Source organism: Arachis ipaensis, chromosome B05 (assembly GCF_000816755.2).
Source record: "Arachis ipaensis cultivar K30076 chromosome B05, Araip1.1, whole genome shotgun sequence".
Taxonomy (NCBI): Eukaryota; Viridiplantae; Streptophyta; class Magnoliopsida; order Fabales; family Fabaceae; genus Arachis; species Arachis ipaensis.
The window spans coordinates 132365219-132382113 of NC_029789.2; the positions used below are offsets into that span (position 1 = coordinate 132365219).

At 35.4% G+C, this 16895-nt stretch overlaps 3 protein-coding genes and 1 non-coding gene across 5 annotated transcripts; 3 read left to right on the forward strand and 1 right to left on the reverse strand.

Moving 5' to 3' along the window:
* LOC110262363 (putative pentatricopeptide repeat-containing protein At1g12700, mitochondrial) lies at positions 4008–8487 on the forward strand. The gene is made up of 2 exons (XM_016348033.2): positions 4008–5893; positions 8337–8487. The coding sequence occupies exon 1, from the start codon at positions 4070–4072 to the stop codon at positions 5888–5890; it is 1821 nt and encodes a 606-aa protein (XP_016203519.2). The 5' UTR covers positions 4008–4069; the 3' UTR covers positions 5891–5893; positions 8337–8487.
* Positions 5759–9448, forward strand: LOC107644222 (double-stranded RNA-binding protein 4-like). 2 transcript variants are annotated; one of them, XM_016344665.2, is made up of 7 exons: positions 5759–5896; positions 7497–7759; positions 8167–8377; positions 8481–8570; positions 8662–8714; positions 8866–8929; positions 9174–9447. In XM_016344665.2, exons 2-7 carry the CDS (start codon positions 7514–7516, stop codon positions 9224–9226), a joined length of 717 nt encoding a protein of 238 aa, XP_016200151.2. In that variant the 5' UTR covers positions 5759–5896; positions 7497–7513; the 3' UTR covers positions 9227–9447. The 2 variants fall into 2 exon arrangements, with proteins under 2 accessions (XP_016200151.2, XP_020958476.1); XM_021102817.1 differs by lacking the exon at positions 5759–5896 and adding an exon at positions 6192–6989 and having other exon boundaries at positions 9174–9448.
* LOC107644223 (uncharacterized GPI-anchored protein At4g28100) lies at positions 13119–15739 on the forward strand. Its single transcript, XM_016348035.2, is given in 3 exon segments — positions 13119–14018; positions 14021–14130; positions 15142–15739. Coding segments are annotated over 3 exon segments (1029 nt in total). The 5' UTR covers positions 13119–13435; the 3' UTR covers positions 15478–15739.
* TRNAK-CUU lies at positions 16626–16698 on the reverse strand. The gene has a single exon. It is a non-coding gene; the product is annotated as a tRNA-Lys (tRNA).

Below are 16895 nucleotides of genomic sequence, written 5' to 3' on the forward strand. Positions count from 1 at the left end.
GGATTTAGCTAACGGGTTACGGGTGCTCAGAAGGGATGCCGATGTGGTTAAGATGTGTGATGCTGCACTGAGGAATGAAAACAGGGTCCACTTGTATTTTGAGCATCCAGTTGATGCGGATCCAGAGTATGTTGATGAGGCTGAGGTTTTTGCTAACGAAGATGTTGACATGCCTCCTTTAGAAGACCAGCAAAATCATGACCAGGAACACCAACAAAATGAAGAGGAGGAAGGATCTGAACATACAGAAGTAGATGGAGCTCCTTTATTAAATGAAGCAAATGAACAAGAGGATCCCCCACAGCACGAAGAGCAACAACAAGAAGAGGATGAACCAACGTTGAACAAAGGGAGGTATGATGAAGCATTGCCAGAGGAGGCTGGTACTGAAAACCTTTCTAATCAAACTCAGGCTGGAACAATTGAAAATGAGGCCCCCAATTTAGGAGACAATCAGCAGACACATGTTGAAGACCATGAGAGGCTATCTAATCCTGAAGAAGTTGATGGCAGGGGAAGAAAACGCAGGAAGAAACATGCGAGGCCCCCACCATCTGGTAGAGATCAATCTGCACCACAAAACAATAGTGATGCACATGCTGGTTAGTATATGAATTGTAGATCCTAGTATATGAATTGTATTTGCCATAAACTGTCTGTTAATTAATAACCTTAAACTATGAATGCGTAATGTTGTTGAATTAGATGAGGATGCCTCTTGTGGGGTTCAAGGTCGGAGAATTCATCGAAGACCTCGTCCATCCGACCAGAGGATTCTGCCACCTAGGAAAGAGAATTAGGCCCCAAGGGTGGTTGTTCCTAACCCAAATGACCATGATGAAGAGCCTACTGATTATCAGTATCATTCTGAAGAGCTACACACCCCACCAGGTTCTGATTCTGAGGATGAAAATCTAGTATTCCCTCAGCATAATCCTGATACAAAGTTTGGCAAAATTAGACTGGAGTTAGGGATGGAATTTGGCACGATGCAGCAGTTTAAGGATGCAGTCAGGAAGTATAGTATTCAGATGGACAGAGAGGCATTTTTTCTCAAGGTTAAACCACATAGGTGCAGGGTCATCTATTACAACGAAACTTGTCCATGGGAAGTTTACTGTGTAAGGAGAAACCAGCCACCTAGTTACCAAATAAAAACATTGGTCGATGAGCATACATGTCCTAGGAGTAATAAAAGTAGGTCAGTCACTTGTAAATGGGTGGCCGAGGAGTTGATTAGCAAGATTAGGGTATGTCCTAACTTGTCCCATAGAGAGGCTCGAGATATGTTCAAAGTTGAGTTTGATATTTGTGTCGGAGAGAGGATGATGTTTAGGACAATGAAGAAGGCTAAGGATGTCATCGAGGGCACAGAAAAGGAACAATATTTGAAGTTAAGGACTTACTTGACTGAGCTGCGTAAGGCCAATCCAGGATCTACTTGCCGTATGAGCACAACCCCACAACAAGAGGGACTGTCTAAGTTTAGAAGTCTATACATTTGTCTAGATGCCTGCAAAAGGAGATTCAAGCAAGGATGTAGGCCTTTCCTATGCCTTGATGGAGCATTTTTGAAGGGTTATTTTGGGGGGCAGCTGCTGACAGCCGTTGCTCAGGACGCCAACAATCATCTATTCCCAGTTGCATATGGAATAGTTGATGCAGAAACAAAGACCAATTGAAAAAAATTCCTAGAGTATTTGTTGGAAGATATCGGGGATCATAGGCAATTCAATTGGCACTTCATGTCTGACAAACAGAAGGTTAGTCCTTAAATTGTGTGTACAATTATTTTATAGTATATGATGTCTAACTTAGTTATTTACAGGGGCTAATACCTGCTCTACAAGAAGTTATGCCAAGGGTTAAACATAGATTCTGTACTATGCATATGTGGAGGAATTTTAACAAGCGTTGGAAAGACCTAGAACTTAAACAGTTGCTATTTCAATGTGCAAGGGCACTGACTGATCAGGAATTTAATGAAGGTATGGATGCCATCAAGAGAATTAATACTTCTGCTTGGGAATATCTGTCTAAGTATGAGCAAGAAACTTGGTCAAGATCAAGATTCTCCACTTGGCCTAAAGTGGATAACATAACGAACAACAATGCGGAGTCACTTAATGCAACCATGGTGGGGCTAAGAGGCAAGAGCATCATAACCATGCTAGAGGAGATTAGATATTACCTCATGAAGACTATGGCTACGCACAAAGATGCACTCATGGCCTACACGGGTAAACTGGCACCTATCCAAACGAGCAGATTGGAGAAGGAAAAGAAGGAAGGAAATTACTAGGAAGCTCAATGGGTGGGAGACGATGAGCACAATGTCTTTGAAGTTAGAAGGCATGGTCGAACAGTTCGGATCAACACTCACGAAAGGACTTGCACTTGTAGAAAGTGGCAACTGACAGGTCTGCCTTGCTGTCATGGAGTTGCTGCAATTCAAAGAAAAAATCAACGACCAGAAGATTACGCCCATCATTGGCTAACTATGGAAGCATACAATAGAACATACCAATTTCACATCAACACTGTCCCTAGTCAAGAATATTGGGCTAATGCAGAAGGGCTGCCCTGTCTCCCTCCACTTTATAAGAGGCCAATAGGAAGGCCTACAAAGAAGAGAGCACGACATGAATCAGAGAGACAGAGTGGGAGCCAGTACAAAATCAAGAGGAGCTATGGAAAAACAAGTTGTAAATATTGCAAAAAGGTAAATAAAAGCTCACTTGTTCAATGCCTCTTGTTATTGACTGTTCTCGTCTGTTGATGCTTGGAATGATGTTGTCTTCGTAGGTGGGACATAATTCCAGTACATATCCTGATAAGAAGACTCATGTTGCAGCTGAGGAAGATGAAGATGAACAACAAGCACCTCAAGCAGGTCAGCCGGCAACAGGAGAAATTGTGCCACCCAGGGGCTTACAGGACATGTCAGACTCAGAGCAGAAGATGTTTTGGGAAGAAACCATGGATGCAGTTGAAGAGGAGCTCACCCAAGGCCACCCACAGTCTGAAGCTGATGAAGAGGTAGCTCATTTCTCAATAATTGCTGTTTACAGTAAATTCACATGTACTAATTAGACTTAATTTATTGTAGGCCAACATGAACACATCCAGTTCAACAAGTCATGGTGAAGGAGGGAGAGCTGCTAGATCCAACCCTGCAAGGAGAGCACCAAGATCTAAAACTCCCTCCACTGCAGCTGCTGCTGCATCTACTAGCAAGGAAAGATCCAGGGTAAAGATGCCCTATTAGGAGGCCCACATCTACAGCTCCAACAGCCCAACCCAATGTTAGGCCCATAGCTCTAGGCCCACCAGCCACTCCAAGGCCCAACCCACTATTTAGGCCCCCACAGATAAGGCCCGTTGCACCTTCTACAAATGCTGCTGCTAGTTCAGGAGTTTCAGACTCCACAAGGACTCCACTTGTGTCAAATGAAACCATGAACGGTGCATCTAAAGCAACCACTTCTAGGTTCTCAAAGTTCATGCCAAATCAGCCAACTTGAGAGAAACTTGGGTGCATAATTAGTTGGTCTTTTGGGTTATAAGTTGATATTTAGTTGCAGTGGTTTATCTAATTTTTTGGATTGTATGTTGATATTTAGTATGGTTGTAGTTATTGCCTTTTGTTGGACAATTTGAGTATTTTGATATCTGGTATTAAGACTGATTAGTCAGTATATAGTATTTTGGATGGAACAATTGGTTCTAATGCTTAATGTTATGCAGACCAATTAGTTAATTTTGTGTCTTTACCAATTTTTATTTCTTATATCTATTTGAAATTAGTTAACATATCTCAATTACCTTTTTAGTTAGATTCACTTCACTCAATTCATGCTTCTATTAGTGATGCAATCGAATTCAAGACAGATCCAATTCCTCACCAAGTGACTAAATAGCCACAATAATATCAACATAACTTTTAAGCAACAATAACAATTAACATTCATTAATAGACCCTGTCCTAATCTTATAGTCATCCCTTGTCCTATCTAACCAAATAAATCAAACTCATACATAAAGTCGGTACAAGTCCACCGAGAATGACATGGTTCTTTGCTTTGGTTTCAACTTTCAACTATCAAGTCTCAACCTTTGTTTCATGACAGTGATTGTTTCCACCATTGAATTCGCTCTTTTCTCTTCCAACTCCTTCGTCTCATTTGAACGGATTTTGTTTTACACAAACATGTTGCGTGCAGCATCATTCTCGAGGTTCAGCTTCTGTCTTCATATCCCCTCTTTTCTTGTGCCCTATGTTTTCCCTTTTCGCTTTCCTTCCTGTTCATGTTCAATGTCAAGCCTTCACTCTCATTCTCAGCTCACATCCCCTCGCCATGTTGATGAAGCTGTTGATTCCTTCACTCGTATGCTCTCTATGCGTCGCCCTCCATCCATCATCCAATTTAACCAGATTTTGGGGTCTCTTGCCAAGACGAACCATTTCTCCCCCGCCATTTCCCTTTTTCAGCAATTGCTAGCCAGGGGAATTGCTCCCAGCATAGTTACTTTGAGCATCGTAATTAATTGTTGTTGCGGCATGGGTCGTATGGCGCTTGCTTTCTCTGTACTGACCAAGATTTTCAGGATGGGTTTTCAGCCTGATACCATAACGTTGAATACACTCATTAAAGGTCTCTGTCTATGCGGTAATGTTGAAAAAGCACTGCACTTTCATGATAGATTGTTGGCTCATGGATTTCAATTCGACCAAGTCACTTATGCAACTTTGATCAATGGGCTCTGTAAGACCGGACACACATCAGCTGCTATTCAAGTGTTGAGAAAGATTCCACGGTATGGAATTATTCCTAATGTCGTCATGTACAGCGCAATTATTGATAGCTTGTGCAAGGTTACGTTTGTAAGTGATGCTTTTCATTTATACTCTGAAATGCTTGCTAAGGGAATCTCTCCCAATGTTATCACCTACAACACTCTAATTTATGGATTGTGCCTTGCGGGTCAACTTAAGGAAGCCATTGATTTACTAAATCATATGCTGCTGAAAAACATTACTCCAAATGTTCATACGTATACTACTTTGATTGATGGACTATGTAAGGAGGGAAATATCAAAGATGCTAAGAGTGTGTTGGCTGTGATGACAAAAGATGCTGTGGAACCAACTGTGGTTACTTATAATTGTTTAATGGATGGGTATTGCTTGGTTAACGAATTAAACAAGGCAAAATGTATATTTGACACAATGGCCCAGATAGGAATGGCTCCTGATATCCAAAGTTACAATATTATTATTAATGGCTTGTGCAAAAGTAAATTGATGGATGATGCCTTGAATCTCTTTGAAGAGATGCGTCGCAAGAACTTGGTTCCTAACACGGTAACTTACAGTACTCTAATTGATGGCTTGGGAAAATCAAGGAGAATCTCTTGTGCTTCAAAGCTTCTTGTTGAGATGCATAATAAAGGTCAACCTGCTAATATAATCACTTACAATTCCTTGTTGGATGGGATGTTCAATATCAAACAAGTTGACAAGGCACTTATGTTATTTAATCAAATGAAAGAGAGTGGCATTGATCCAGATATATGCACGTATAATATACTTATTGATGGCCTATGCAAAGGTGGAAGACTTACAGATGCAAAAGAGATTTTTCAAGATCTTTCCATTAAAAGCTATCGTCCAAATGTGAGGACATACACTATTATGATCAATGGGCTCTGCAAAGAGGGCTTATCTAAAAAAGCATTGGCCCTGCTGTCGGAAATGGAAAACAACGGTTGCTTACCAAATGCTATGACTTTTGAAATCGTTATTCGTGCTTTGTTTGGAAAAGGTGAGAATGACATGGCGGAGAAACTTCTTCGGAAAATGATTGCTAGAGGCTTATTGAATGGATGAAAGAAAGTAAGATACATCAACTCAAATTGAAATCACATCTCTATTGTTGCTGAATATGTATCATAGTTCTGTAAATTCTCTATCTGTTGGGTCAGAGAACTTTGGCAATGCCATAACATCAATACCACTGATGTCTTGATTTTCTCATTTTTATTCAGTTAATTTTGAACTTTCAATTTTTGCAATTGCTATCATCCTTTTTAATTCCACTATGCTTTATTGATTCTTTAGAGGATATTCCTAGTTGTAGCTTACAGTTTAGTGTTTAAGATCTCTTTATAGTAATTAATTGTTCTTTACTGTTATCCTATGAGATCATGTATCTTAACTATTATCATGCTACAAACTAAGAAAAACAAAAGAGTGTTATAAACATTTGCAAATCCATGGCATTCTGTATAAGGAAAATTACATTATTATGAAAAATATGTGGTTCTAAAATATGAGTGTGTTAATAATTCGGTTATGGTTTCCCAACTTCAAATTTTATTGTTAGTTTGCTTGTTGAGCAATGACTTCTCTATGGAGATTGGCAATATTTGCTTTACACTGGATTTTGACCTGCTTAAATGAGTGTGTGGTTTGGCCACCTAAGTATTTCAAAGCAGATACATTTTTGCATCAATATTTCTCTTGCCTTGTTTTTAGTTTGTAGTTTTGTACATCTAAACTTGTGTCCTCTCAACAATTGGATGCTTTTTTTTTTGTCCAGGTGTCTAACACTAATTTGGTGCTTAAAGTTCAGTTTGTTTTTTTGTAGTAGGCTGAAAATAATGTTTTAATAATAAATAAAAATGAACCGTTGGATGGTCTATCCATAATCATGACCATCATTTTTTTTTGGTACGATCAGATCATGCAAAACATTCTTCAGCTTTGGCTTCTTTAATCATAACATGTGGTGTTTGGTCAAAGTTTGACTGTTCAGACAACATAGTCATAGACAAGAAAAAACAGAGTGAATAAGAAAAGAGCAGTTTTCTTGTAATAACTTGTAAGTGATAATAATAATAACAATAATAATCAAGGCCAAGAAAGTGTGGGGTGAAAACTGAAAAGAAACTCATAGCTTGAACCACTCAAGAGTTCAGGGAGAAAGGTGAACTATCCTTTTTATCATTTTCTCTTTTCCTAGCATATAATTAAATTCCATATAAATATTTATAATCCATATTCCTGTATGGGAAGTTTGAATATTTTGAAACAATGAAAATGTTACAACTCTTCTGCTGGGAAACAAAAAGTCCTAGTTAATAAACTCAGTAGAAGGTTGTGTTTTTCTTTATTTGTTTTATTTATTTATTTCTAATTTAACATCAGTGTGTTCCAAACTTCTGATGTAAAGGACAATGTTTTGAGAAAAAATTTCCAATTTCATGATGCATGAGTTCTCATGAATGAAGCCATAGACAACTCTTATACATTAATTGCTAAGGATAGGACTTGACTAATTCCTCACTAATATATGGAAATGTATTCACTTCCGTTTTTTTATTTTTTGTGATTTATTTTGAACTGATAAGCTAATAAGTAATGTTTCTGAGTTCTACATGGAAACTTCAGTTATATTCCTTTAGCCCTTGTAACTTTTTATATTTTTCTTCAGGCATATAAGTAGTAGTGATGCACAAAAACAAATTACAAGAGTATCTTCAGAAATCTCGTTTTCCATTACCCGTCTATCGAACAGACAACGAAGGATTTGCGCATGCACCGAAGTTCAGGTCGACAGTAGTGGTGAATGGAAGGGAGTTCAAGTCGAGGCTCACATATTCACATCGAAAAGAAGCAGAGCAGGATGCTGCAGAACTTGCACTTAAGATAATTATCCATGACACAAACAATATTGAAGAATGTACTGTTCTTCCTGTAAGTTACAATTAAGGTGGTTCCATAAATTTTATGGACAAATTTATCAACTTAGGTTTGAATTTGTATATAAATGCACCATTTCTGTATATACATATATAAATGCTGATATACTTCCAAGGAATTCTAAATATTTCTAATTATTGAAGAGTGTTCGAGTCTTTGAGGTTTAGTTTGTTCATTGTTCTGAATCAATAGCATATGAATGAACACTCTTAACAGAGCTTTATGGTTAGATATTGTGTATTTTATCAGAGCCTTTAGTAATAACACAACATAGGTTTGGAAAGTTCATGAAATTTATAGTTTTCTACTCCCGATCTTGTTTATACATTGCTGTGCATTTTCAAGAAACTAAGCTATGGTTAATTTCTACTAACTGTTGAAGGTACTTTGTTTTGACCTAGGATCTAATATACTGCAAATCAATCCTGAATGAATATGCTGTCCAAAAGAACATAGGAAGTCTCCAATATACAACTAGTCAAAAAAGCGAATTGGATCCGGTCTTCATCTCTACGTTGGTGTTTAATGGTAGAATTTACACCGGTCAAGTCGGAAAAAGCAAAAAAGAGGCAGAACAGCTCGCAGCATTTGTAACTATCCAATCACTTCTAGGTATACTTTGAAGAATTTGGACTTATGATTTATCCTTGTATCTGAATAAATGGCTGCGCAAGCCGCAGAATTTTTGCTTCTTATGGCGTGTATCCTTCTGCAGATTCCAGTTCATGTCGAAATCTTCATCAAATAATCAAGTCCAAGCTCAACATGCCCACAAAACTACATCATGCCAAGCAATCTGTCCCGAGTAAGAGTAATTTCTCACTAATTGTAGATTTGGCTTCCATTATCCTTAACTATATGTCTTAATGATGGTAATCATTTGTGGTCTTTATCAGGAACTAGCAATAAGTTCCTTGAAGGTTCTTCAAAGCAAATGACTGATACCCCAGTAAGTTGTTGATTTCTTGTGTAACAAGAAAACCGTATCCCAAAAAAAATTTACAAAGAGAAATGATGTATTGTCATACATATAAAATCATATGGTTTTATTGCACTTTCTTAAGAAACGTGTTATCTATTATTTTTCATTGTCTTTTCAGGGTCCAATTAAGCGAAAGCTTGACAGCATTAACTTAGAAAGCAAGAAACAAACTAGGGAACCTGGTCAGTTTCTTTCTTAGTAGTTTTTCTGTGTTTTCCGTTAAGTGGTACACTAGTAATATTATGGACGTTTATATTGAACAATGAACTAAGATAGATGCTAATTTCTGTTAATTTAGTTTTTATTATTTCTTTGGATACATATATTCTTTATGTTGGAAAGTTGTGTCCACTAGCATATTAACTTGAAAGGTTTCTCACTTGCATTGCATTATCCTAACAATGGTTTCTCTTGGTATAATTTTAGGTTTTCAAGTTATGAATGTACCTTTTGAGAAAACTCGTGGTAAAAGACAATGATGCATCTCACAAAAGGCAAGAAAAATGGATGAATGCTATTGGCACAGATACTTCAAATATATAAATATGCTACGTAGGCTAATTATCTACTGCACTAGTATTTGAAAGCTGACTAGACAAATTAATATGCTTGTTTAACTTTCTATTTAACTTCTCTATATGAATTTGGTGTTTGGTTCTTGTGATAAATTATTTTGTAGCAGTACTTAGTACTAACATTATGATATAGTCATGCATTCATGTGTTTATTAATTTACTTTTTTATAAATTAAATATGATAATAATAATGATAATAAATTCTAAATTAATCAGGATGGTAAGTACATTATAATAAAACTAAAAGCTAAANCAATTCCTATTATATATAATATCAATAAAATTCCGCATTCAAGTAATTAAACCAACCAAGTTCAACCGTACATTCTTTGATGTTACAGCTTCTACTTCTCCTCATTACCTCCTTCTCCTCCTCTTCCTTCTTCTTCTTTTTTTAATGGAATTTTTTTTCCGTTTTCTTTTCATCTTTCTCCTCCATCATCATCATCGTTATTGTCATTGTCTTCTTCTAATATGTATCGTCGTTATTGTTATCGTCATTATTATTATCGTTATCATCGGATTTGTCATATTGATGACATTGTCTGATTTAAAATTGATTTGGATATATTTTTGTTCAAAATTGACTTGGTTTGTGCTTGTTTTAAAATGAGTTTGTTTGTGTATTGTCATCATTAAGTAATTTCGGTTTAGGATGCATTTGGTCTCGTTGTTTTACACAATTCAAAACACATTAGGGTGCAAAATCACCAAAGAGAGGAGGAAGAAAAGAAAAAAAATGCAACAACAACAGTTGCAACAAAAGAATGACAATGCGGAGAAAATACGCGAAGAAGAAAAAACGCTAAGAAGAAAGAGAAGAGGGAGGAGGAGGAACGCGGAGGAGGAGGAGACGACACGTATCTTGTGCGTATAATCATGCTCTTTTAGTGAGAGTAATTTTTGTTGGTATTGAGTCTATTTGATTAAACTTAAATGATAATAATACTTGGAAGTGTAGCAGAACTGAATACCAATATAAATATAAATATGAATATGGAAGTTATTGCTTTGCATTATGTTTTGTTTTTCAGTTAGATGGGCACTTCAAACCAATGCATTGATAATTTAGTTAGGGGGCAGCAACTTTTGTGTTTTATGGCTAACATTTAACCATCAAAATAAAAGTGAGTGATTTCTCATCATTAGATATAATCTCACACCATTAAAAATACTATTGATGACTAATTGATGGTTACAAAATACCAAAATTGCTGCCCCTAGCATTCCTCTCTAGCGAAAGGGACATGCATGATGACAATATATGGACACTTCACACCAGTGCATTGAAAATTTAATGAACAGATTTTATTTCTCTAAGACAAGTTTTTCTTAAGAATTACTTCGGCACAATAAATACTAGCTATACCTAAATTCTTAGAATATGGATGGAAATGAATCTTGTCATATTGATTTTCGCATAATCTTATTTTCTCTAAATTTTATCATTTTTACAATGTCAATATTCGTTATTTTGTTTGAATGCTACCTTTAATTTTAAATAAAAACCTACATGATGTGGTATCAAAATTATGTAACAAACCAATTTGGAAGATACTGAATAGGGAAATTTCTTTGGTGAAGAGAGACGTTTGCTGAAAAGTAAAGATTGTAATTATATTTTGATAGAAGTATGCATTGTGCATGATGTTTTTAATTTTTTTATTTTCTTTTTTTTTTTTATTGTAAAGAATGTAATCTTCATTTTTCACTTAATTTTTCTTTTCACCATAGCATTACTCACTGCATAATGTATGTATAATGAATATAAAAATTTCAGTACATAATAAAACTGAAGTGAATCATACAAATTGCAAAATAGCCTGTGGAATGTGGACTTAACTAGCACAAAAAAATAAGCCCATCATAACATATATAAGCATAAAATATTGTATTATATTGGAACTGCAGAATTGTTAAAAGTAATTATTAATTAACCTGCATCATCATCAAAGCCAGTAAGCCACTAATTGATTAAATCTAAATATTATACTTTCATGCATAGTAGAAGCTAAGTTCAAGATTTCTGCTTCCATTTAATAGTTAAAATAATCGAAATGATGTGTTTCGCGAAAAATTATATGGTTCTTATATTAGATCCTATTATGAAAGTTACATATAACATTTTTATTATGTCATGAATTTAATTATAAAATCTGATATAGTAGTTAAATCTCTAGAATACACCTTATACTTGCTTTAAAACCACCTGAGTATTATTTATTATGTAATAGTGAAATAGTCTACCCTTTACAAGAAGAGGTAACAAGAATTTTTTTTACTGGAGATAAGTTACATATAAGTTAAGAGATAGATCAAATAAAGCCAAAAGGAACGTATGGAAACTCTCAAATAGAATATCCTTGTTGTATTTTCGATATATATTACATGATTTGAGGCATCCCACTATTATTTGAGTGAGAAAGTTGGGGCATTGGAGAATGAAAGATGGAGCAATGTGACAGCCTTGACTTATTTTTTAAAAAAATGTAAATTGCTAACCATGTTGGAAAAAGCACTACGAAATTTGATTCATAAATAAAGATTAGAACATATGGGCAATGAGGTCACGTGACAAACTTAGAAAGCAACACTTTGTTCCAAGGCACAATCCAGGGGGAATAAAGGATTAAAGGAAACAACACAAAAGCATGATTTCTCAAGTAATCAAGTTAAATAAGAAAAAAGCCAATTGATTAGGCTTTTGGATTAATAGTTGATGCCCATCTTTGCAAATCCCTTTTTCGTCAATCTAGTTTGAAATAGAGTAAAATTTGGAGGAAATAATTATGGAAACAATATTTGCAAAAGTGACTATCAAAACTTAACTTTATAATATTTATGATTGGATAAAATTTTGAGAAATAACAACAACGGCTTATCCTATATAAATCAAGAGAAAAAACTAAATAAATTCCTGATTTTATATTTTAAAGATACATAAATTTTTTATTAATTAAAAATGTCAAAATATTTTTTATTTTTTAAAATATAAGAGATTTAAGTTTTTTATTTAAAATATATAAAGACAAATAGATTCTTTAGAGGACTTACACGTCTCACGTTTTAAAAAGTAAAAAATATTTTTATATTTTTAGTTAGTTGATAACTTATTTATTTTCGAGATAAAAGGTCAATGACTTATTTATCATTTTCTCATAAATCAAACATGTCATTATGCTCTCTCACGCTGAAAAGCATAGATATTTTATTGAGTTGTGGTATTTTGAGCACCATATTAGTTTGATATGCATTTTTTTATAGTTAATTATGTCTTAATAAAATATAAGATAATTTTTCTAACACATTTAGACATATTTAAATATCTTTATATATTGGTTCAAATTTACCATTTATTGCACAATACTTTATTCCATATAACATAATTATATAATGCAATAAAATTTGACTTAAAGAATTGCAAGAATAAACCGTAACCAAGACCAGAAAATGGATAAGCTTATATAGTAATTCAAAAGGAGGAGTAGGAAAAGAATAAAGGTTACAGCAAGTGGTGGTGGAAACAATTAAACCATGGCCACCTCACACCTCTGTGTTGTTACTCTCATTGAATATGAACCCTCCCAATCATGTGAAAGATACTAACCTTCCCTCCAACCATCAGCCATGGACACAAATGCCATGTATTAAATACCCATGTACCTACTAATACTCATACATCCTAAAGCCTAAACCATAAAAGAACACAAAATAGCAATATAAAAACATAACATCAAAATAATGTGACTTCAATGAGACAATGTAAGTCAAATTGAGTCCTTCTATTCCATGAATGATTTGGTCATGATAATACATTAATACACACTAATCCCTACTCTTAACTTTATGGAGTTAAACTAGTCTTATAGATCTAAAATAAACTAGTTAGAAATTAGAATAATGGCATATTGCCAAACTTTACTCACTCAAGTACCCAACCCCACCACCATTTTATTTTACCCCTTTGCTTCCCACCCACTTATTATAACCAACACCTACATTCTCTTGGTGTTTACTAACTTTTTTTAGTTAGCAGAAACAAAACAAAACAATACAAAAACCAATCCTTTTTCCTTTCTATCTTTTTCTCTCAGAAACATTTCATCAAACACCATGTCAGCTCCACTACCACTAACCCTTTTCCTCTTCTGCATTATCATCTTCTTCTTCCATTGCTGCATGTGCAATGACTCATCATCAACAACAACCCTTCAAACCCTTAAGCCCATCCTCCCAAACACAAGCCCAAGCCCAGGCCCATCTCATCCATCAACAGCAACAATCCCTGCATTCCCTGAACAATCTGATGTCAAAGGTTGCCCCTTGACACTCTCAGATGAACTCTTTGACGGTATAAAGAATGCTTGTGGAGGCGGTGGTGGTGGTGGTGGTTCTGACATGGAGCTCCACCGCACACGGTGCTGCCCTGTTCTTGCATCATGGTTATACTCTGCATATTCTTCCACTGCATTAACCCATAGCCATACCCACACATCATCATTGTCATATGAGATGCCATTGTTACCAGATGACTCAGAAACATGTGTGAATGACTTAGAGAATGCACTGAAAGTGAGAGGGATTCAGCTGAAAAGACCCAATGAGACATGTGATGTTGTGTTCTGCTTCTGTGGGATAAGGCTTCACCCTCTGAGTTGCCCAGATGCATTTTCAGTTAATGAAAATGGTGAACTTGTTGGGATAAAACTGTGAGAAGGTTAGAGAAGAATTGCATCAGTAGAACCAACAATGTCAATGGCTTCCCTGGTCTTGGTGGCTGCTCCAAGTGCTTGAACACACTCTACAGGGTCAGTTTTCTATTAATCTTTTCCCAAAATAGAAAAAAAAAAAAGAATAGAAGTTTTTGTTTTGATTTGGGGTTTGTTTGATTCGTTTTGTGACTTAGAATTTGATGGATCTTTGTTGAATATGATGAATTTGAGTTCATTTTATTGATGTTGATCTTCTTCATGGTTTGGTGATTTGGTAAAGTTGTGTTTGTTTTATCTTTCTGTTTGAGAGTTTGGTTGCTCTCTAAGTTATCTTGCAATGTCTCCATCCTTCACGCGCCTTTGGAGCTTGTGCGCTTCACGGAAGTCATAAGAACCAATTGAAGCCAAAGTTCTTGAAATTCTTTAACAAAACAAGAAATTGTTATCTGCATGCAGTGTCTCTATCATGGTATTTAACAAAAAATTGAAGTCTTTGGATTCTTCATATTAAGATGATAGTTGAGTTATCTATAGTCTTTTTTTGCTAACTTTCTTTTCTTTTTTGATAATTGATGTTACAAAATAAGTTCCTGGAAAGTTTTAACCTGGCTTTCTTTATTATGACAAATTGTGGTGTTATTTGTTAAATGCAGAAGATAGCATAAACAATGCTTTTTTTTACCCTCTAATACGTGGCTAAAATGTTCCAATTTGAGTGTTCTTGTTCTTAGCCTTCCACATTCATAAATGATGGTTCCTTAACATAGAAGTGTAAGTTTAATATATTACTTTTCATTCTGACACATGCTACCTTGCAAATTGTCTGCAAAAGGAGTAAAACTGATCCTTAATCAGAATCACATTTCCAACTGAACACATTTTTGAGCAATAGATTATATAACATCTGTGGTTTTCATTTTCCAACACTCCAGTGGTAAGTTCATTCATTCCCCTGCCACTCTTGAGTCCTGGGCATGGTACCGTTATTAGGACAGACGGCCAGAGTTAGTTAAATTTTTAACAATATGATTCGGATATCAGTGACGAAGACCAAATTTATCTCTAAAAAGTATTAGACTTCCTAATTGTGGCATTACTTCTATGCAGCTTAACAATAAAGCTTCAAATTCAAGCAAAGTAGAAGACAGGACGGCCAAGATCCACGACAAAGATTGTGAGCTGATGGGCTTGACATGGCTTCTAGCTAAGAACACAACGACTTATATTCACACGGTTTCTGGGGTTCTTCGCGCTCTGATGTTGAACCCTGATGGCTCTAACCCCCAATCATGCACACTAAACAGTGATGGAATGCCACTTGCAGTTGATTCGTCTGAACTCTCGGATCACTCTACATCAGCCGAACTCCAAGCACCCATCTCTCTTTGTTTGTTATTATTTTGTTTTCTACTATTTGTTCAGCTTAATGTGTTATCCTTCTAGCTCACATGAGAACCAAGTAAGATTGAGTGATTGACATTCAAACATGATATTTTGTAGATTATGTTTGTATGTTTTGGTGCTTAGGAATGTAATTTTTCTTGTTTATTAACCGATGAGAACATTTTGTTACTCATTCTGCCGGGTAAATGGTTCAACACACACCTCTGTATTCTTGGATCAAGTGTAGATCCCACATTTGATGCAACAGTACAAGGGTGTGTATCGATTTAGTGTATAACAATACAAGTCGAGAGTTCGTATAGTTTTTTTGGTTTCTCATGGAACCCGCAACTTGGCATGCCAATGTCTAATTCGACATGGATCAGAGCTCCGTTAAAGGGTTTGTCACTAGCCAATGTGTTATTACATGTATAAAGCAAAATTTAAACTCTTAACACTTGTTTAAACGAACGAGTGAACTGACCACTCAATCAACTCAAGAGTTAGTTTAATTAACACATCTCTTTTAGCCCATGCTAAATTATAACAAGGCACATGATATAAAAAATTGTAATGGTTATATATTTTGGTAGGACACCATTTCCATGTGCTAATGTCTAATAAGGACTAAGCGACAATACCTGAGAGCTGAGGCCACTATCACTTAATGTTGCATTGTTTTGAGACAGTTGTGTGTTTCACGAGAGTTTTGTGTTATGTGATGTCAATTTCCTTGTCATGACTTTCTGTCTCTACACACTCGGTATTGAAGCTTGAAAGTTGGTTGTTGCTAGCTGAAATTATTCTAACGGTAGGAATTTGTCACAAGTTCACTAGCTGAAATTATTCTAACGGTAAATTATTCAATACTTCTTTTAAAAGTTTATATATAACATTACTATTACTACTTTGTGCGGACAGGATTTTTACTAGTTCTTAACACACTAACTAAGAATGATTAATGCTGATCTCTTTTGCCAATTGTACATTGAAGGTGACTTCGTAGCTAGCCATTGAAATCATCTTCACACTATAACTGACCTCTCTATGTATAAATGCGAACAATGAGTCACTGAAACAACACAAAAGTATGGAAACACTAAGATAAGTTGCTACTTATTAATGAGCGTTCACTATCCTTTTTATAGTTTTATATTTCTAGCTAATAACTACCTAGTTTTAATATTGATAACACCAAAAATATATGTCGCCCACCGTGGGGCTCGAACCCACGACCACAAGGTTAAGAGCCTTGCGCTCTACCGACTGAGCTAGACGGGCATCTTGTTCGTAATTTAGCTCAAAATGTTTTAATGCTATATTTTGTAAATTAAAAAATAAAATAATAAACTAGAGAAAGAAAAAATGAGTAATCTATCTCCTCCAACAGTCCGTTTTGATTGATTTTTGGAAAAAGTGTTTGTTTTTCAAAAGATTTATTTCAATAGATAAAAACTATTTGACATTTAGAATTTAGA